Source organism: Artemia franciscana, chromosome 20 (genome assembly GCF_032884065.1).
Source record: "Artemia franciscana chromosome 20, ASM3288406v1, whole genome shotgun sequence".
In the NCBI taxonomy this organism is placed as follows: domain Eukaryota; kingdom Metazoa; phylum Arthropoda; class Branchiopoda; order Anostraca; family Artemiidae; genus Artemia; species Artemia franciscana.
The window spans coordinates 19,165,829-19,188,384 of NC_088882.1; the positions used below are offsets into that span (position 1 = coordinate 19,165,829).

Genomic DNA, 22,556 nt, shown 5'->3' on the forward strand with positions numbered 1-22,556 from the left:
CGTAAATTAAATTCAACATATAAATAAAATACTGATATATCAATTTTATTTATTTCGAAAAGCAAAAAACAAATTTCGTCCGACAAGTATATGAAGAACAGTAAAAGAGTCGCATACTCCGTAAATACGATGGTCCTTTTTAAGAAGATCAAATACCTCAAAATCTCTCGATAAAGCTGTTTAGAACTATTATACCAAAGTCTTCTACACATCCTTATTCAGAAACAACTAGTTTAGCCTCTTCTTCTGTGTATTTAAATTTTCCCCATGGGTGCTCAGGTATCACAACATCTTGACTTCTTAACCAATTGCAGTAATAAGTTGAAAACTTTCTAAATGATTTGTTGAAGTCTTCCGACAAGAAATAACCCGGCACTGTCTTATCTTGGTCCTGAAAAATAAACTTGCATTAAAACCACGCATGATATTCTGGTAAACCTAGTAGTTCTTTGGGTCAAATGGGAGATACTGTCAATAAAAGAATATACTACGGCAGTCCTCCTAAAGACACCGGAAAATAAATTTCTTGAAGATGCCTCGTTATTTAAATACTTTTTGGGTAGAGCAAAAGGGCCCAATTCGGATACAGTGGTTGATAGGGTAAAAGAAAGGTTACAAGAGCAAGGAATACAGAAGTGGCAGACTCGGAAGGAGGCCTCGGGATCTCTGAGTCTGTATAGTAAGGTGAAGGACACGTGGGGGGGAAGAAAAGTTACAAAAGTTACTGGCCTGAGAAAATTTGCATCATTTTAGAAAATAGGGGGAAACACCCCCTAAAATTCATACAATCTTAACGAAAATCGCACCATCAGATCCAGCGTACCAGAGAACCCTATTGTAGAAGTTTCAGGCTCATATCTACAAAAATGTGGAATTTCGCTTTTTTTTTGCCAGAATAAAGATCCCGGATGCGTGTTTATTTGTTTTTCTGTTTTTTGTTTTTTTGTTTTTTGTCTTTTTTTCCCAGGGGTGATCGTATCAAATCAGTGTTCCTAGAATGTCGCGAGAGGGCTCATTCTAACGGACACTGAAGTTCTAGTGCCCTTTTTAAGTGACCAAAAAATTGGAAGGCACCTAGGCCCCCTCCCACGCTCATTTTTCCCCAAAGTCACCAGATGAAAATTCTGAGATAGCCATTTCATTCACCATAGTTGAAAAACTTAATAACTATGTCTTTAGGGACGACTTACTCCTCCACAGTCCCCGTGGGAGGGGCTGCAAGTTACAAACTTTGACCTGTGTTTACATATAATAATGGCTGTTGGGAAGTGTACACACGTTTTCAGGGAGATTTTTTTGGTTGGGGGGGGAGAATTTGATGGGGGGTTACGTGGGAGGATCTTTCCATGGAGGAATTTGTCATGGGGGAAGAGAATTTCCATGAAGGGGGCGCAAAACCTTCTAGCATTATTAAAAAAAAACAATGAAAAAATAATTATGAAAAGTTTTTCAACTGAAAGTTGAACATTTTCACATTAAAACTTAAAACGAACACAAAATAATTACGCATATCAGCGGTTTACCTCCTCGTAATACCTCACTCTTTACGCTAAGGTATTTTTAGTAATTTCACCTATTTATTCTACGGCCTTTCTGATCCAGAGGTCATTCTTAAGGAATTGGGACAAAATTTAAGCTTTAGTGTTAAGAGCGAGGTATTGACGAGGGGTGAAACCCCTCATATACGCAATAAAAACATACGAATATGGAAGTTCGTTACGTAAGTTAATTCGTAAGTTACGTATATTTTTTACAAATGAAAACGTTCTTAAGAAATTAAAAGTTTTAGTTGCCTTTTCAAGCAATCAAAAATTGGAGGGCAACTAGGCTTACTCCCTCGCTCCTTTCTTTTCTCAAAATCTTCCGATTAAAACTATGAGAAAGCCATTTAGCAAAAAAAAAAAAATAATATGCAAATTTCGTTTTAATTATTTATGTGCTGAGAGCCAAGATCAAAACATGCATTAATTCGAAAACGTCCAGAAATTAAATAAAAAAGCAAGTTTTTTTGACCAAAAGTAAGGAGCGACATTAAAACTTAAAACGAACAGAAATTACTTGGTATATGAAAAGGGCTTTTCCTCCTCAACGCCCCGCTCTTTACGCTACAGTTTTTTACTATTTCAAAAGTAGAGATAAGAGAAAGAGTCAAACTTTAGTGTAAAGAGCTAGGCGTTGAGGAGGAAAAGCCCTTTTCATATACGGAGTAATTTCTGTTCGTTTTAAGCTTTAATGTCGCTCCTTACTTTTAGTCAAAAAAACTTGTTTTTTATTTTTATTTAATGAAGTTATAACTTGAAGATTCCAGTAAATCACAGAGAGGAATACTCCAAACCAGTGTAGTCAAGAACCTTTTGCCTTGTCAGACTGTAAGATAAAACCGTGTAACGAGTCACTTAGCTACTGGAAAAGAGAGAATCCCAAAAGTATCTTCTAAAATAATCGAAACGACTGAAAAAGTGACAGAGATGCTTGGGAAAGCATATGAAAAGTTTGATCAAGTCTCAGATAGGAAGTGACTATTTACATCTATCCTTGTAATTGTTGCAATCTCACGAATAACGTATTTCAAATGTATTTTTCAAAGATTCTTTTGGTTTGGAAGATAAATAAAAGAATAGATACAGAGTAAATAGATCTATATTTGTTTTAAACTTTGTAGTAGTTTCTTCTCGTTTTAAGTTTATTTTTTACTTTTAATGACTAGGGACGGCGCTTTAGTGCTGCCTAAGTAAAGAACCATATCCCTTACTGGATCCTTCATTCCTTTTCCCCATTAATTTTGCACGAAAGGTGTAATATTTGTTTTAACCTTCGTAGTAGTTTCTTCTCGTTTTGAGTTTATTCTTTACCTTTCAGTTCAGTTCATTCGGGTTTATTAAAAAAAAAAAAATTATAACAGTCATAACATACATAATCTCTCTCCTCTATGCAAAAATGCATGCTGAGTCCCTTATCACCTCAAAAATAAATACACACTATGGCTCTACACCCTCCACTCCTCGATACAACCATTGCCCCTACCAACAAAACCATCCTTACAAGTCCCCACCTCTTCATCCAGGAGGAAACCACTCCAATCACCACACAAAAAACCTCAATAAAGGTTAAAATCACTTTTCTATTTAGAATCTTTATTCAAATTAAACTAATTCAAAACAAGAAAATTTTTTATTCTCTTTTTGAAAGAACCAAGGGAGCTCCTACCTCTCAATTCAAGCGGTAGGGTGTTGTAAGCCTTAGCACAGACGATGTCAGGCGAAAAATCCGACCTCACTGTTGGCGTATGTCGAATATGGATTTGTGCAGATAGTCTTGTAATTGGAAGATGCTGTTCAGATACCAAACGAAATAAATTCCTAAAAGGCGATGGAAGAAAGCTGGAGAGGAGTCTGCTTAAACAGCTATTTCAGTGAGAGATAATCTACTGTGTGTTTGATGATCTTCAAGGTATTCTTGTAAATGGAATCCAGTTTTTTCAGATGGGATTTGAACGTCGACTGCCATACCATTGCGCAATACTGTAAGTGAGGTTTAATGAGTGCATTGTAGAAAAGGGAACTGGTTTTACGTGGGAATGCGTGCTTCAGTTTCTTCATGATACCCAGATTCCTTGAAAGCTTTAATTCTACAGCATGGATGTGAGGAAGGAAAGAAAGGTTTTCATCTACTATTATTAATAAATATTTTGCACATCCATTTGCTCGTCGTTGAACCTTTCCACGAGACGTCACAATTCCTGTTATTTCTGGGTGAAGGGTTCCTACCCTAGAAAATAATAGGATGCAAGATTTTTCGACATTGATGACAAGTTTGTTGGCATCCATCCACAGATAGGTCTCTTCTATGATGTTTTCAATCTTCCGCTGGAGTGAAGACATATCGAGTCCGCAGCAGCTCATTGTAGTGTCGTCAGCGAATGCTATAAGTTCATCTTGCTCGATAGTAATGTCCTCGGATGTTTGATCAAAGCATAGGTTGCAGCATTTTGGATCGTCATGATTTGGGTTAAGGATACGAGTTAGGTCATTTACATGGACTAAAAACAAAAGAGGACCGAGGATAGATCCTTGGAGCACACCAAATTTCACAGTAGTGTCGTTCTTTGGGTCGTCACCAATGTAGATGCACCTATTTTGAAGGTAAGATTCAAACCATTGCAGGGCTATCCCTCTCACTCCTATATGTTGCAGCTTTCCCAGTAAGATTGTATGATCCATACTGTCAAATGCTTTCTTGATGTCAATCAATATAGCAGCTGGCAGAAGACCTGAGTCAAGTGCTCTGTTGATGAATAACCTTAAGGATGCCAGAGCGTCTTCTGTTGAATGACCAGGTCTGAAGCCGAACTGACGAATATTAAAAAATCCTTTTTCTCGAGGTGCAGGGTGAGCCAAAATAATGCTTGTAGGGTTTGTGGGGACTTCTCGCAGAATTAGATGTAACTCCTACTATCTTTGCGAAAAATGTACTGAGTTCTTTTGCAACCTGAGTGGGTTCCGTAACAGTATCCCCGTTGACAAAAAGTCTGGAAAGCAATTCTACTCTCTTATCATTTGGTCGCAAAATCGAATTAATGACCTTTCAGACTTTTCGTCCATCTTTCCCACTTTCCGATATTTTGTTGTTCACATAATCTCTTTTTGCTTTCCTCATAACCGAATGAAGGCATTTCTTATACGTATCATATCTCTCTAGTTTTTCTCGGTTTGGGTGGTTTCTGTAATTTGCCCATAACTTGTTTTCCTTATTTATGCACTTGAGTAAACTTTCGGTAACCCATGGACATATTGGTGTATTTTTCCTACTACGGTTTTTTGGTTTCTCTTTAAAACAGCATGTTTCATATGCAGCTACAAACGCATTGTGGAAAATTTCAAAACCTTCGTTCACATCTTCATTTGCTAGGACACTGTCCCAAGAAACTTTTTTTAACTCATCATTTAACAGTTTAAGATTATCCTCTTTAAGATTAATTACTTGTAGATCCTGGTTAGTTCTTACTAGCGGAGTTGGCATCCTCGCTGTGTTGAAGATAGTGTGTATACGAAAATGATCAGATGTGTCGCTGGTGATGACTGATACCTTCGCCGGACATAATGTAGAAAAAATCTTGTCGATCAGTGAATGTGTATTTTCTGTTACTCTGGTTGGAATAGTAATTGAGGGGTAAAGATTACACCCTGACATAATAGTGAGAAGATCCACAGAGCTGTTTGTTAGAGGAAAGGCTAGATTAATGTTAAATCACCCATGATGATCACATCTTGGTTCTGGTTTCCTATCAGCTGTAAAGTCTGAGTTAGTATATCCATAAAAGCAGAAACAGAACCAGAGGGTGAGCGATATATTTCTCCAATCAATATCTTTTTCTTAGAAGGTCCATATGGCTCAAGGAAAAGTGATTCAAAAATGCCTTCAACATTCCGGCTCAGTTCGTTATTAATATGCACAGCATATTCATTCCTTGTATAAATAGCCAATCCTCCTCTGCGAACTTCTTTTCTATGTAGAAACTTTGATGTATAGCCTAGGGTATCTAGGAGGCTATCCGTTTGTCCCGTAAGGAATGTCTCACATAATCCAATTATGTTGGGTTGCAGTTGGTGGCACATTGAAGTTAGCTCTATAAACGACAAATATAATCCTTGACAGTTAAGTTGAAGCACAGAGAACTGAGATTCAGAGCGTCCCTTCGTCAAATCCATTGAATCAACATATTTACTTCTAGGAAAATTACTTTCACTAAATAACGGCAAATAATCTTCATTACTTATTTTTTCATCAAAAATTTTCTCTAAATGAAAAAAGAATTCTCTAATTGTTTAAACCGGCTATAATTTTTTGGTAGTGAAGAAGTGATTAGCCCCCGGGATGAAGAATAGGAACTCATTACTTACCTAATAATTTCCAGGGGACAAGGCCATATCTTGGAGTGAAGCAAAAGCCATGAGAAATACACACCCGTAGGAACTTTCTTGAACTCTGAAAGACAAAAACAAAACAAAGCAAATGGAATAACATGGATAAAAATAAATAAAAATAAAGCACTGAAATACACATTTTAGACAGAATACTGTAAGCAAGCGGCAATCAACTTGTACTGACAACTACTTATGAAGGAGAAATTTTTTTAAATATCTCAACTTAATCAACATCCGACCGCTGGCAAGGATGGAGAAAAATCAACATAGAAATCTAATCAATCGGCAATCAACTTATACTGACGGAATTTATGAATGAAAAGAACACACACAACTATGACTCTGAGTCTAATTCCTCAGGTTGGATAGTTGACAGTTTAACTGGGTCAAAGCATTCATCTAGATATTTCGCCCATGGTGAATTTTTAGACTTTTTAACATCCAACCACATTCTGACGCCTCGTTGGACAAGACGGGTTTCTGTAACTTTCTCATCTGTCACTTTAGATGTTTTTAGCTTGTACCCTAATGACAAAAGTTCCTTTCTTCTTTTACCAAGCTCCGCTGGTAGGTCCGTCAATATGCTGAACCCCGTCTTCTTAAGTTTTCCACACTCCTTCATGATCATCGACCGGTCAAAGCCATCAAGGCTTACAAAAATAGGCCCTACAACTGTTTTTCGCTGTGTCCCACTTCGGAGGCTCAGAACACTCTCTGGTTCTGGTCGACTACACTTCTTTGAAATACGATAAATGGCACTCATACGCATTTGATTAGCGTTTGATATTCCAAGCTTAGCCTCAAAAACTGAGGCTACAATCTGCCGAAGATTTTCTGAGCCTTGTGACACTTCAATTCCGTGTATAATGATGTTATTTTTTCTTGTATATAGTTCTGTTCGCAAAGTAGAAGTCTTCACTTGAACGAATTCAGTCTTGAGCAATTTATTTTCTGTTCTGAGTGGTTTATTTTCAGTCTGTATCTGCGAAATTAAATGTAGCATTTCGTCCATCCTCCGGTCAAAATGCTCTTTTGTCACTGCCATTACTAATTTCTGACGATAATGCCGCTTTGCCTATCTAATATACTAAAACATCATCGAGTGAAACTTACTCGCAAGGGCCCTGTTTTGTAATAAAACCAGTTATCACTAGGGCCCACTTTCATCAAATGCAAATCTGAAATCCTATTCAATCGAGCTTGTTCTCAGTGAAAAAAAAAACTGTATCCTAGGGGCGTGGCTATAGCAAATTCACTTTGCACAGCGTAGAACCACACTGCATGAATGCTCAGTTATAACTGACATTACTAACATTTTTACTAACATTCATTTCTTACTTCCCAATTAGTTTTGTACAAAAGGGATAATATTACTTTTAAGCTTCGTAGTAGTTTCTTCTCGTTTTAGGTTTATTCTTTACTTTTAATGACTAGGGACGGCGCTTTAGTGCCGCCTAAGTAAAGAACCATATCCCTTACTGGATCATTCATTCCTTTTCCCCATTAATTTTGTACGAAAGGGGTAATATTTGTTTTAACCTTCGTAGTAGTTTCTTCTCGTTTTGAGTTTATTCTTTACTTTTAATGACTAGAGACGGCACTTTAGTGCTGCCTAAGTAAAGAACCATATCCCTTACTGGATCCTTCATTCCCTTTCCCAATAATTTTGCACGAAAGGTGTAATATTTGTTTTAACCTTCGTAGTAGTTTCTTCTCGTTTTGAGCTTTATTCTTTACCTTTACTAACATTCATTTCTTACTTCCGAATTACTTTTGTGCAAAAGGGATAATATTTCTTTTAAGCTTCGTAGTAGTTTCTTCTCGTTTTAGGTTTATTCTTTACTTTTAATGACTAGGGACGGCGCTTTAGTTCTGCCTGAGTAAAGAATCATATCCCTTAATGCATCATTCATTTCTTATTCCCCCATTAATTTTGTACGAAAGGGGTAGTTATGAAAACTCTGGAGAGTATTCATTCGGTTAAAAATTTCTAGCGAACCTTTTTAAGCGTCAAAAGTGATTGTAAGGGCGAGTAATATGTCACTATTATTATACAATTACCACTACAATCACATTATATTACTTACTATTATACACTGCTATTATAAAACTACTAGATAGTTCACTCAATAACAAAAGTTTGTTGCAAAAAGAAACTTCTTGGGATTTGGAAAAGAAGAATCAAACCCCTAAAATTACAATGAATCGAAATGAAAAGCGTCCGTCGGAATCGCTATTGCCGATAACCGAGAACTGGAGACTTACACGCCCACCTTGACAAACAAGGAATATCTTTCTTTTTACATGTGTACCACTGATGCTTCTCTCTCTCCCACCCCACTAGCGATGTTTGTAACGAGCGAGAGGTCCCACTATGCCAAGAGAGGGCTCATTTGAACAGAAATCGCAATACTTAATGCCCTCTTTTCAATAAGAGAGATTGTACCGCAGAAAAGTGCCATTTCCTGCTATTCTGTGCCAAAACATCAATTTAGACCAAAAGAGGGCCAGAAGCCAGGGAATGCAAATTCAAAGTTAATCAAAGTTTGTATTGGTCTAAAATGTTTTGAATTCCCTCTCTTGAAAAACACAGAAAATCACTTTTTTGTATGGGTAATAGCAGAGATTCTCTTTTTTTCCACCGAGGCTATCAGGCTACTGCAACACAGTAGAAAGAAATTAATGACTCATCTAAAAGCTCTTGATCATATCTACTTTCATTTTTTGATTTCTCATGAGAGTAAAGTGCCATGTGGCACTTTCACAGCCACTTCTGGAGTTAGAAGACTAAAAGCATTATATAGGTATCATTATAATCTCTACAGTAAAACACCCTTAACTGGGGCCTCAAAACCCGGTACCCCTCTTGTATGCTCTTCCTCCGAGCTCTCTTGGCAAATGAAAAATAAAAACGAGCTGCCCAGTGAGAAAAAAATCGTTTGACTTTGATTGTGGGATAAGAACTATTTTTCATGTCTAATTCAACAGCAAAAGTTAATTACAATTTTTTTTTCATGAATTTTGAAAAAAGCGCTTGAAAAATCGTATTTTTCTGTTTCTCCATCACTATTGGAAAAACAAAACATCGTAGAAAGCTGTCTAAAATCCTCTGTAATAGCTATACATACATCTACATGATTAGCATAAGTTCGTCTTGACAACATCATCGTAAGGTGGTATGTGGTGCTAAAATGGGACTTCTTTTGTCATTTCCAGAGTGGATCCACGGTCGAAAATCCTTAGCCGCAAAATAGAGCTCTTAGATACTTCCCCTTCCAGTCCCCTTAGTGAGCAAACATTTTAGCAGTCTATTATCATTGTCATTTCCCTTCCATAGTCAGAATATCTAGAAGCTAGAATACTATCTACCACCACCATCATCATCCATCTATCTGTGCCAACCTGGGCATTAAAGTCCTCTAATAAAGTGTTATTTTTCGAACTAGGTCTTTTGAACCTAGTGATTATTTGAATTCTAGATCACCTAATGTCACATTTCTTAATCCTGAAGATGAGTTTCTGAAAACTCCGAAAATTGGACTGGAACAAGTCAATTCCACAACATCTGATTTACTTGGTCCAAATTCAACACGGTAGTTATTTTTCAACGTCGTAACGTTCCAAGTCACAACTTTCATTTTAATTAAATCATTGGAATTGTTAGGGCCTCAAGAAAAGTAATCAATCCTGCCCACACATTTCATGGAAAACAAAGCAACAACTATTAGCCTTAATATACTAATTTAACCAAACCTATCGTCTATACTAGGTCTAGCGTAAATTAAATTCAACATATAAATAAAATACTGAAATATCAATTTTATTTATTTCGAAAAGCAAAAAACAGATTTCGTCCGACAAGTATATGAAGAACAGTAAAAGAGTCGCATACTCCGTAAATACGATGGTCCTTTTTAAGAAGATCAAATACCTCAAAATCTCTCGATAAAGCTGTTTAGAACTATTATACCAAAGTCTTCTACACATCCTTATTCAGAAACAACTAGTTTAGCCTCTTCTTCTGTGTATTTAAATTTGCCCCATGGGTGCTCAGGTATCACAACATCTTGACTTCTTAACCAATTGCGGTAATAAGTTGAAAACTTTCTAAATGATTTGTTGAAGTCTTCCGACAAGAAATAACCCGGCACTGTCTTATCTTGGTCCTGAAAAATAAACTTGCATTAAAACCACGCATGATGTTCTGGTAAACCTAGTAGTTCTTTGGGTCAAATGGGAGATACTGTCAATAAAAGAATATACTACGGCAGTCCTCCTAAAGACACCGGAAAATAAATTTCTTGAAGATGCCTCGTTATTTAAATACTTTTTGGGTAGAGCAAAAGGGCCCAATTCGGATACAGTGGTTGATAGGGTAAAAGAAAGGTTACAAGAGCAAGGAATACAGAAGTGGCAGACTCGGAAGGAGGCCTCGGGATCTCTGAGTCTGTATAGTAAGGTGAAGGACACGTGGGGAGGAAGAAGCTCATTTTAAGTGGGGTTGAAAGGAGAAGAAATAAAACGGATTTTGAACTTAAGGGGAGGGTTGATTGATATTGGCGAAAGAGAGAAAATTTAGCGGTTATAGTGTTAACCCAGTCCCTTGTCCGATGTGTGGGGAATACGATGAAGATATTTTTTGTCTCTTGGGGAATTGTAAGGATTTGGCAGATCCAAGAAACGAAAGTTTTTCTTTAGTGTTGACAGATAGAAGGTGGGTGGAAGGGATTGTAGGATCGCGAGTTAAAATGACATTAAGGAATCTAATGACAAGCTAATTAGGGAATCGAATTAGAAACGAAGTAACTATGCTCGACTAAAAACTTCGTTTCTTGTATTCAAAAATTGTTGGTTAAAACTAAATTACCTCCACTGTCGTCAGCAAATCCACTACACAGCTCTTTTATCCTATTGGACAAAATTATCAATCAAATTATCAGATTACAGGCAAGGGAGGTCTGTTTTTCAGAAATTCACATGGGCATTACCGACGAATTGCCGAAAATCAATATTTCACGAAAGAGGGGCAAATATTGATGCGTGGCAAAACTACCTCCGTCTTCACTCAGTATAACGATAAACTAAGTCCAGACTAAAGACTGACCCAATAGAAAAACAAGTAAAGTTCAAATTGTGGATTTTTGCACAATGCAAAAAAAGCCAAGTTCTGACTCGATAAATAAACAATAATAATAATAATAAAAAAATCCAAATCCTTTCTCAATTCAAAAACGAACTAAGTCGACTCAGTGTAACAGCCAAGTCTAATTTGTCAAATTTTGCTGAGGTGTTGCAAAAATAGAGCCCAAGTCCAGGGTCAATTTCAAAATGCTAAGTCGCAGCTCAAGACTGTCTCAGTACAAAATGAACTAAATCCTGACTAGACCCAAGAACGAGCGATGACCTGATTTGGTGCAATAAATAAAATGCACGGAACGTCTGGGCTGGTGCAAAATCGAGCCAAGTCATGATCTGGTGCATAAACAAGGCAAGTCCTAACTCGATGCAAAAACACGCTTAGTCCAAAATTGGCTCTACAGCCATCATCTCCTGCTTTTCAGCAAAAAGAAAGGCACTTTGCACCTAATTTTTAGCGAAACTAGGAAAAGACTTCCGATGTCTACTATTTGGGATATAAAGTCCAAACCCCGTGACTTTGAAGCCAAAAAAAGGCATCTTGCACATTGTCAGAACCAAAATATTACGCAGATTTTCAATCCGTATGGGTCGAGAGCAGCAAATTTGGCCAGAAGCCCCTTTAACGATACTCCGTCAAAATATTAACTTTCTTACAGATATGTAGACACACACCCTGTTTCAAATTGAAACATGCAAAATCATTCAATCTGTTTAATTGGAGGCACGAAGTCTAGATGCACGATTGGAGGTCCACGGTTTTTCTCTACTATACCAGCTGTTAATTAGAAAGTTGGGTAGGTTTTCTTTTTCTTCGATCAGCTCGGAGCTTATGGGGAATCTAAATTGGGCGAACAGGGCGTGATAACGATAATTGGAAGGACAAATGGGCCTGTGAACCCCCAGCACTACGAACGACAAACAAATTTTCAGCAGAAAGGTGGGAATGGTTCTTACACCGATCCATTGGGAATTATGAGGCGAGTATTCTGGAACAAGCAGACAAAGATGGAGATTTTCAGAATCGTACGCCTCTTCTTAGCCTCACCTACCGTTTATATGAAAACATCCAATTTATTTCAATATTTCAAATTTAGTAAATACATTTTTGCAGTCCAGGAGACTTTCCCTCGACATTTTAAGCCCCTGACTTTAAAGTTTCATGAGCGAGGATTCCCCAAAGTGTGAAATTTTGAAGCCTGTTGCTCGTTGAACCGTAAGGGCCAGCACTCCAATTTATGGAGGAAGGAATGTCTAAGGAATGCTCTTTCAGATACTTGGCCACCAAATTTCAGGTAAAGCCAAGATCTGGCTTGATAAAAAAAACCATATTACTTTTTACTCTGTGCAAAAACAAGTTTTAGAGTTTTAGAATAGACGGATTGGTCCTGATTGGAAATTTCAATTATATATTGCAATTTCAGTGAAATTTATATTTGAACTCAATATTCTAATCGTAGATAATTCTAACCAAAAAAGGAACAAAACAAAAGAAACATTACAAGTACTACTGCATAAACTATTCTAATCGTGGGTAAAACTTCATCAATTAAAAATCGAACCAAAATTAACTGCATAAACAAGAGCTACGAGCTCATATGGCACTTGTGACGAGGTCGAAAGAGTCGGAAATTTGGAAATTGCAGAAGCTTAATGCCGGTTGAGATTTAAAATAAGAGCTCTGAGACACGAGGTCCTTCTAAATATCAAAATTCATTAAGATCCAATCACCCACTCGTTAGTTAAAAATACCTCATTTTTTCTAATTTTTCCTCTCCTTTCAGTCCCCAGATGGCCAAATCGGGGAAAACGACTTTATCAAGTCAATTTGTGCAGGTCCCTGACGCGACTACCAATTTTCATCGTCTTAGCACGTCTAGAAGCACCGATATCACCAAAGCACTGGACCCCCTAGCTCCCCCAAAGAGAGCGGATCTAGTCCGCTTACATCATCATGTATCTACGACATTTACTTATTCTATCGACCAAGTTTCATCCCGACCTCTCCACTCTAAGCGTTTTCCAAGATTTCCAGTTTTCCCCTCCAACTCCCATCCGGTTGGGATTTACAATAAGAGCTCTGAGACATGAGTTCCTTCTAAATATCAAATTTTATTTAGATCCGGTCACCCGTTCTTAAGTTAAAAATACCTCAGTTTTTCTATTTTTCCGAATTACCCCCCCTCCCAACTCCCTCAAAGAGAACAGATTTAGTCCGGTTATGTCAATCACGTATTTAGGACTTGTGCTTATTCTTCCCACCAAGTTTCATCTCGATGTCTCCACTCTAAGCGTTTTCCAAGATTTCTGTTTACCCCCTCCAGCCCCCTATGTCTCCGGATCCGATAAGATCTTTCTATATATCAAGTTTCATAAAGATCCGATCAAACCTTTTGCAAGATAAAGATACCTCATTTTTCACGTTTTCCGAGATTTCCAGTTTCCCCCTCTAACTCCCCCCAATGTCACTCGACCTGGTCAGGATCTAAAATGAGAGCTCCGAAGCACAAGATTCTTCTAAATGTTAAATTCCATTAAGATCTGATCACCCGTTCGTAAGTAACAAATACCTAATTTTTTCTAATTTTTCCGAATTACCCCCCCTCCCCAACTCCCCCAAAGAGAGCGGATATGGTCTGGTTATGTCAGTCACCTATCTTGGACTTGCGCTGATTCTTCCCATCAAGTTTCATCCTGATCTCTTCACTCTAAGCGTTTTCCAAGATTTCCGGTCCCCCCAACTCCCCCCAATGACACTAGATCCGGTTGCAATTAAATAAGAAATCTAAATCATGTGGTCCTTCTAAATATGAAATTTTATTAAGATCCAATCAATCCTTCCTAAGTTAAAAATAGGTAAGTAAAAAATACCTCATTTTTTCTAATTTTTCAGAACTAGCCCCCCAAACTCCCCCAAAGAGAGCGCATCCCTTCAGATTATGTCAATGACGTATCTAGGACTAGTGCTTATTTTTCCCACCTAGTTTCATCCCGACCCCTCCACTCTAAGTGTTTTCCAAGATTTTAGGTTTCCCCCGCTAATCCCCCCCCCCCAATATCACCCGATCCGGCCAGGATTTAAGATAAGAGTTCTGAGACACGACATCCTTCGAAATATCAAATTTCATTAAGATGTAATCACTCGTTCCTAAGCTGAAAATACCTCATTTTTTCTAATTTTTGCGAATTAACTGTCCCCCCACTCTCCCAATGGTCAAATCGGAGGAATGACTATTTCTAATTTGATCAGGTCTGGTCCCTGATACGCCTACCAAATCTCATCGTCCTAGCTTATCTGGAAGTGCCTGAACTAGCAAAACCAGGACCGACAGACAGACCGACAGAATTTGCGATCGCTTTATGTCACTTGGTAAATACCAAGTGCCATAAAAAGTTTATCAAGACGAAGTTTTCCGAGGAGAGTAAAGAGCGATATTAAAATATGAAAAGAACAGAAATAGATATACGTAGTAGGACAAACTTAAACAAGTAGAAACTACTATTAATGAGTTAATGAAATATAGACGGAAAAGGAATTACCATAAAGACAGATTTAGCCGCCACTACCACAAAGACAGATTTGGCCGCCACTCTCTAGTGGGATGTGGGATGATTGAGCTAAGCTGTAAAGCGGTGCACAGGAGGTTCTCACCCGATCAAGGTAGGTTTTCCAAGAGAGATTAGTGGACAAGTGGATCCAAGGAGATGAAGCTCGTCGACTTTCTTTATAGCTTCGTCCATAAAGATGAAGTTGGGGTGTATGGGCGGCTTGATTGGAACATCATCAGCTCTTTCGTTTTCGATGCATTGAAACTGACCATCCAGGCATCAAACCACTTTTCAAATTTCAAAAGATCTATCTGTTGGAGCAGGAAGGTTTGGATTGAGTCTTCATGTTTATGAATCACTATATATGCTGTGCTGTCATCGCTAAAGTGATGCAAAGAACTTGCAAGTTACCTCCCATTTCATTTGTGTAACAAATTAAAATCACAGGTCCTACCCTGGAGTACGCCTAGCCTACCTTTATGGAATATTCGAGGGAAGTGACCCCGTCAAGAACAACTCGCAGTGAAGGATCTGAAAAAAAGCTCTCAAACACCTTTAAGTGACATCCTCTGACAGCATACATATCAAGTTTTTCCCGTAAATTCAGTGTCATACTCTTTCAAAGACTTTAACAATGTCGAATGGCAGTAACTTGGTGTCGTATTCTTTTGCCAGAATTTTAATCCACTACAGCATTGGGCCATTAAGCAGTCCAGCGCTGAACGCTTTCGGTGGAATCCATATTGGCGGTCGCCTGAAAGTTCATTTGACTCCAGGAACTAATAAAGTGAATGATTAGAAATCTCTTCATACTTCCCCAGTGCAAGAGAGGAGGCTGATATGGGTTTGAGAGCCCATATTACTGGATCGCCAGCCGGCTTAGGTATAAGAATGACATTGACAGATTTTCATAAATGTCGAAAGGTTTCAGAGGAAAAACACAACCGTATAAACTAATGACAAAGGACCAGCCAATTCAGTACTGCATGTCTTCAAGACAACATTAAGTATATTGTCAGGACCCGTGGATTCGGTCACATCTAGACTTTACAAAATGCAAAAGACCTTAGGAGTGAAATAATTCACACGATAGCATAAGTTCGAGCAGGGATATCGGAGACCACCTTGCCGTAGTCTTCAGATTTAAGAATTAAGAAAACGCCTTGACAAAAGCTTCTGTCTTAGCCTCGGGGGTTTTGAACGATAACCCCGTCATTAATTTTTAGGAAAGGAATTGAGGATCCTTTAAATGACAGCAAAGCATTTTTAGCAGTTCTCCACCAGTCGAACATTTTGAAGCTTGATAGGAAAATTTTCTTTGTTTTGAACCCGTGATTCGCAAATTGTGTTAACAATGTCTTTACAGGCTGTCATGACATCAATTCTGTCTTTTTTGCTCTTGAGAGTAGCCATCAATTGTGTGGCCTGCGTTTGGCTCGGATAGCCTTTTTGAAGTGGATTTTGAACCAAGTTTTGTCCTTGCTGGATACCTGGAACCGCTTCAGAGGGATGTAGTCTTCAATACATTAGACTGTGGCCTGCTGGTAATTTTTTGCAGCTTTCTCAGGCCCTTTAAGAAGGAAGGAGCAAAAGCAAGTGCGTTTCTTAAGAAATCTCAATCTCCTGTTTTGTATTGCCATATTTGTCGCTCGTACTTTATGGGGGATGGAATACGAAGACTTTATACGCAATGACGGCAACGTGGTCACTTGTGAAGGCTTGAGAGTGAACCTTTAAGGGATCTGGGTGACCCGTAAGGAATTGACCAAGACAAGATGTCCCGTGTGGGCCATGGTAGGTATCGAATTAAAACCAGTTTTTCAAGCCCATACGAACGAGAAAGATGATGCAAATCTGACCCTTCATAATCAGTGTTTTTGGGAGCCATAAGGAGCCATATAATGTGATGGACGTTGAAATTTCCATGGAGGATAATGGCAAACTTAACATATTTACGCTGAATGTAATCAAGGGGGTTTTCAAGGTAGCTAGTGATTTGACAGGCTGGGATGTTATATAGAATCTCAATGATAAAAGCCTTATTATAAGCGTTACCCTAACCCACGAAACTTCTTCGCCTGCTGAGTTTGTAAGAATCAGACATGAATTTTGTACATGGCTCAGTATATAAATGGAAAAACCTCCTCCATATTTCGCACTTAGAGTGCGTACTTGGTCTCACCTGAGAAGCGCATACCCCTGTATTAATTGACATAATAGATGAATTGACAGAGTTCACAAAAACGTAGGAAATGGCCAAATTTAGTTCTAAGACCTTTTACCCTTCCTCACCATTGGAGGTGATGCCCGACATAGGTTGAACCTATAACAGGGAATTGAGCACGAGATTTACATGATATCTTCCACCATTCAGTTTGTGGATTAAGATTCGCAGAAGCTGGGACATCGAAAGCAGTTTGTCCAACACCACCCCCCCAAAAAAACAATGAATTAACATAATAAAATAAATTAAATAAAACCAACTAATTAATTTCCAGTTTTATTTTTTTTAATTAATGTCTTATATTTATTCAGTAAATAAATCTATTTATTTAAAATTATATTTAAGGGGGATGTCTTTGTGAGCCAACAAAGTTAAGAGTCAACTGAGCACTTCGACTGTCAAACTTAAAAATATTTCTGAAGCGACCAAATCAGTTTGGTTTGTGAATGATTCAAATATACCAAATAAAAAACTTACCCTTAATTTGTAAATATTTAATATTTTATGTCGGAAATCTTCCAGTTTCTTCAATATATATGTATCAGGCTTCAATTTTTGACGACTGCATTCATCCAAAACATAAGTTAGGAAGTTACAATCATTCTTGAATGTTGCATTATTAATTAAGGAGCCGGCAATAACTTGATTTAACCTAAAATAAGATATATCTTTATTGAGAATGATAAAAAAAAATAATAAAGATGGAAATGGCCTTCATAACGGGAAAAAAGTTAAAAATTAAAGATCGCCCTCAAGACGGATAGAATTCCTCACAAAAAAGGGATAGGACTAATAGCCCAATAAAAAAAAGGAAGATATATAAAATAAATTCAAAGAATTTTTTACTGCTATTGACCTTACTTTTTATAATATGATAGTCTCGGAATGTCATAATTCAACAAAAAGATGTTTCCAGTACAAATTGAAAATTATATGAACAAACCTAAATATTTATTAACTAAATCATTAGCCAAGAAGAACAAAATTGTATAGTGGATTCTACAGCGCATTACGAGTTATCAAAAGAAAAAAAGAATTGAAAAAAAATGGAGTTTTTCCATTCTCCTTTTAAACTAAACCTCATTAATTTAGATAATTGCTGTTTTTATCGCAAAGTCTGTGCTTGCACTTTTCTGGCAGCGTTTTGTGACAAATTGAGGGATTTTTTCGTGTTTCGCTAGCTTTTTTTTCAAAGTTTCCAGAAGATGGCAACCCTTTCTAAAATTAAACGAGATGAAAAACGTGACTAGACTGATAAAAAAAAAAAAAAAAAAAAAAAAAAAAAAAAAAAAAAAAAAAAAAAAAAAAAAAAAAAAAAAAAAATCAAGCAAGCAACAAGAACTAAAAGTTTTGGCAATCCTAAGCGGAAAAAAGGCCGGGTACAGTCATTAAAAAAAGTTATAATTATTTTTAAACTTTCCTTCGACCTTTCAAGGTTAAAAGTCCAATGAGTGATGACTACTCTCATTCCCTTTTAAACTATATCTAGTTGCATAAAAAGGTCTCAATTAAGCATTAACACTGTTTCTATTTTAATTTCTGTTTTTGTCTAGACAGTTGCTGTTTTTCTAAAAAACAAAAAGGAGAAACAGGTCGCTGGTTTTTGCCGGACCTGTTTCTGTTCTGCTTTTTTTCACCTGTTTTTTTTTCGTTTCTGTTCTTCTGTAAAATAGAATTTTTTGTAACCAGAGACGATGAACAAGTCTGTTCAGGAATAAGGGGGAGTTTAGACCCAGCATAAAAACGAAAGATCAGCAGAGATTTGAGCATGGGCGGCGACAAGGGGGCCATGACCGCTCTCCCCCGGAAATGTGAGACTATAAGTAATTATAAGGAAACCAAAGGAGGAAAGAGCTGAACAGGGGAAAACCATAGAAAAAAAGTGTGCTGCCCCATTGTTGGCTTCTTGCCAATAGATTTTAGCCAATTAGATTTTTACAATAGAATTATTTAAAAAATAAAGGTAAGTAAATAACGATCCTTGTCAATAAAGAAAATATAAAAGTCTAACTATTGATAGCATTCAATCAAAGAATCAGCTTTTTATGGTGATCCTAAAATGTATTTGTTTATTAGTAATTAGTGCAGTTATTAGTACACAAGAAAGTTCGTATAATTATAGAAAACACAAGGAAAACAACTTAATAAGGGGTAATTTCGGTAAAAATATGCCGTCAACTTTTGCTTGCATTGCAAGAGTACCCATGAGCTAATTTATGAAGTCACTATAATCAAAAATTCTTCTCCTGAACGGAATACAGGGAACTTTTGTATTTTCCCTCTGAACGGATACATTTTTTTTTTGTTTTTTATTATTTTTTTTTCCAGGAGTGATTGTATTTATCAAGTTGTCACTTCGAAAAATTTAAATTTTTTTTTACAGTTTTAAGTATAAACGCGTCGAATATATTGGTTTTTGGTATTCAAAATTAGATTAGGAATATTTGAATTAAAAAATGTTGTTTTATTTTCTTAATTTTAGTTTTAATATTTTACTTTTAACAAACTACTTTGATAATACGTTGGTTTTTCTAAACAATTGAGTCTAAAGGCATTAAATATTTTGGTGTTTGATAACCAAGTTCAAAACTGTCGATATTCTTAATAAAATATCTTAGCTTTTGTAATTAGGCTATTGTTTTGTGTATTTTTTGTGATTAATTTTTTTCATTTTTATATACTTTTACTTTAAATGATATACTTTTCCATTGTCATTAGATATATGTTTGTCTCTAAGCTTCATTAAATAGAAAAAGCAAGTTTTTTCAACTGAAAGTAAGGACCAACATTAAAACTTAAAAACGAACAGAAATTATCAAACAGTTCGTGGTAACGAACTGTAGTAAGGAGCGACTAAATGGGGGAGCTCTAAAAAATGGAATTTTGATACCAATAGCTACATCAAAAGAATCGCATTTTAATGCTGGTTTTAAATATATAAGTTTCATCAAGGTTTAGTCTTACCCATCAAAAGTTACGAGCCTGAGAAAATTTGCGTTATTTTAGAAAATAGGGGGAAACGCCCCCTAAAAGTCATAGAATCTTAACGAAAATCACACCATCAGATTCAGCGTATCAGAGAACCCTACTGTAGAAGTTTCGAGGTCCTATCTACAAAAATGTGGAATTTTGCATTTTTTGCCAGAAGGCAGATCACGGATGCGTGTTTATTTTTTTTTTTTTTTATTTTTTTTTTTCCCAGGGGTGATCGTATCGACCCAGTTGTCCTAGAATGTTGCAAGAGGGCTCATTCTAACGGAAATGAAAAGTTCTAGTGCCCTTTTTAAGTGACCGAAAAAAATTCGAGGGCACCTTCCCGCGCTAATTATTTTCCCAAAGCCACCGGATCAAAATTCTGAGATAGCCATTTTATTCAGCGTAGTCGAAAAACCTTATAACTATGTTTTTGGGGACTACTTACTTCCCCACAGTCCCCGTGGGAGGGGCAACAAGTTACAAACTTTGACCTGTGCTTACATATAGTAATGGTTATTGGGAAGTATACAGGCGTTTTCAGGAGGATTTTTTTGGTTTGGGGGAGGGGTTGAGAAGAGGGGGATATGCTGGGGGAACTTTCCTTCGAGAATTTGTAATGGGAGAAGAAAATGTCCATGAAGGGAGAGCAGGATTTACAAGCATTATTTAAAAAAAAACAATTAAAAAATAAAAGTGAAAAAGCTTTTTCAGCTGGAAGTAAGGAACAGCAATAAAACTTAAAACAAACAGAAATTATTACCCATATGAGGGGCTCACCTCCTTCTAATACCTCGCTCTTTACGCTAAAGTATTTTCGGTAATTTCAACTACTTATTCTACGGCTTTTGTGATTCAGGGGGTCATTCTTAATGAATTGGGATAAAATTTAAGCTTTAGTGTAAAGAGCGAGGTACTGACGATGGGGCGAATCCCCTCATATATGTAATAAACACATGAGAATACAAAAGTTCTTTACGTAAGCTAATTTATAAGTTACGTAAATGTTTTACCAATAAAAAGAATCGAAAAAAATTAGAAGTTCTAGTTGCATTTTTAATTAACCAAAAAATCGGGGGGCAACTAGGCTTCGTCCCCCGCTCTTTTTTTCTCAAAATCATTCGATCAAAATTATGAGAAAGCCATTGAGCCAAAAAAAAAATATGCAAATTTCGTTTTGATTATTCCTCTGCGGAGAGCCAAAATCAAAACATGCATTGATTCAAAAACGTTCAGAAATTAAATAAAAAAAACAAGTTTTTTCAACTGAAAGTAAGGACTGACATCAAAACTTAAAACGCACAGAAATTACTTCGTATATGAAAGAGGCTGCTTCCTCATCAACGCCCCGCTCTTTACGCTAAAGTTTTTTACTGTTTTAGAAAGAAGAATTGAGAGAAAGAGTCAAACTTTAGCGTAAAGAGAGGGGCGTTGATGAGGAAGCAGCCTCTTTCATATACGAAGTAATTTCTGTGCGTTTTAAGTTTGGATGTCACTCCTTACTTTCAGTTGAAAAAACTTGTTTTTTTTATTTAATTACGTATATGAAGCGACTGCCTCCTTCTTCAACACCTCACTCTTCGCACTACAGTTTTTCAGCACTTAAAAAAAGTGTCATATTGTTGTAATTAAACGACCCTTGTGTTTCTGGAGTCGTTTGTAAAAAATTGGGACAAAATGTAAACTTCAGCGTAAAGAGCGAGGTGTTGAGGAGGGAACAACCCACCTCATATACGTAATAATTTTGTTCGTTTTAAGTTTTAATGTTGCTCCTTACTTTCAGTTGAAAAAATTTTTTTTTAAGATTTAATTTCTGATCGTTATCTAAATAACGCCAGGATACCTGGCTCCACCTCCACGGAAAAGTCCCCCTCCCCAAAGAAATATCCTCTGGGCAATCCAATCCAGGTGAAAATTTACCCGGGCAATTACTTTTAAAATCTCCACGCCTAAAATCGAATCGGTAGAGAGAAAGCAAGACATACAAAGAAATTCCGCATAGGGATTCTGGCAAATTCACCCAGTGTAAAACCTCCCTTGAAAAGTTCACCTCCTGTAAATTTTCCTCTCCATGGAAAATTCTCCCTGTTCAAAATTCACACAGCAGAAAATTCGTCCTCCCCTCCCGACCCAAAAAATGGATGCATACTACCCAATAACAAATAAAACAATGGATAAATTTTATAACTTAAAAACTTTTCCCCAGTGGCTGTAGCAGGTCATTTCAACTCAAAAAGACATAGTTATTCGGCTTTTCAACTATGCTGAAGAAAAAAACTATCCCAAATCTTGATCAGACGACTTTGGGAAAAAAGTGGAGTGGGAGGGGGCTAAGTTGCCCTCTAATTTTTTGGTCATTTGATAAGAGCACTAGTACTTTTCATTTTCGTAAGAATGAGCCCTCTCTCGACGTTTAAGGCCTACTGGGTCGATAAGATCACCCCTAAAAAAAAGAGTAAAGAAACAAGTAAACATGCATCCATGATCTTTCTTCTGGCAAAAATTACAAAATTCCACCTTTTTGCAGATATGAGCTTAAAACCTCTACATTAGGGTTATTTGATACGCTGAATCAGAGGGTGTGATTTTCACTAAAATTCTATGGCCTCGAGGGGGTCTTTCCCTCTTTTTTTCAAAAATCAGACAAATATTCTCAGGATTGTAGCTTCTGGTGAGTAAGACTAAACTTAAGGAAAATTATATATTTGGAATCTGCATATTAAGCCAATTCTTCTGATATATCTATTGAT

General features: G+C 36.9%; 1 protein-coding gene across 2 annotated transcripts in view; it reads right to left on the bottom strand.

The window, feature by feature from the left end:
- Positions 1–253: 253 nt before the first annotated feature.
- Positions 254–22,556, bottom strand: part of LOC136039853 (pentatricopeptide repeat-containing protein 1, mitochondrial-like) — a 63,782-nt gene continuing 41,479 nt past the window's right edge. The window contains exons 8-11 of one of the 2 annotated variants that reach the window (XR_010620568.1): positions 17,311–17,485; positions 9,856–10,090; positions 5,901–5,985; positions 254–391 (exon numbers count right to left, since the gene is read on the bottom strand). Coding sequence is in view for 1 of the 2 variants with exons in the window: in XM_065723787.1 (XP_065579859.1) it covers positions 9,914–10,090; positions 17,311–17,485 (352 nt within the window). In the remaining variant the exon portion in view is untranslated. Of the gene's footprint in view, positions 392–5,900; positions 5,986–9,728; positions 10,091–17,310; positions 17,486–22,556 lie in introns of those variants that run through there. The other variant, XM_065723787.1, reaches the window with a different exon arrangement.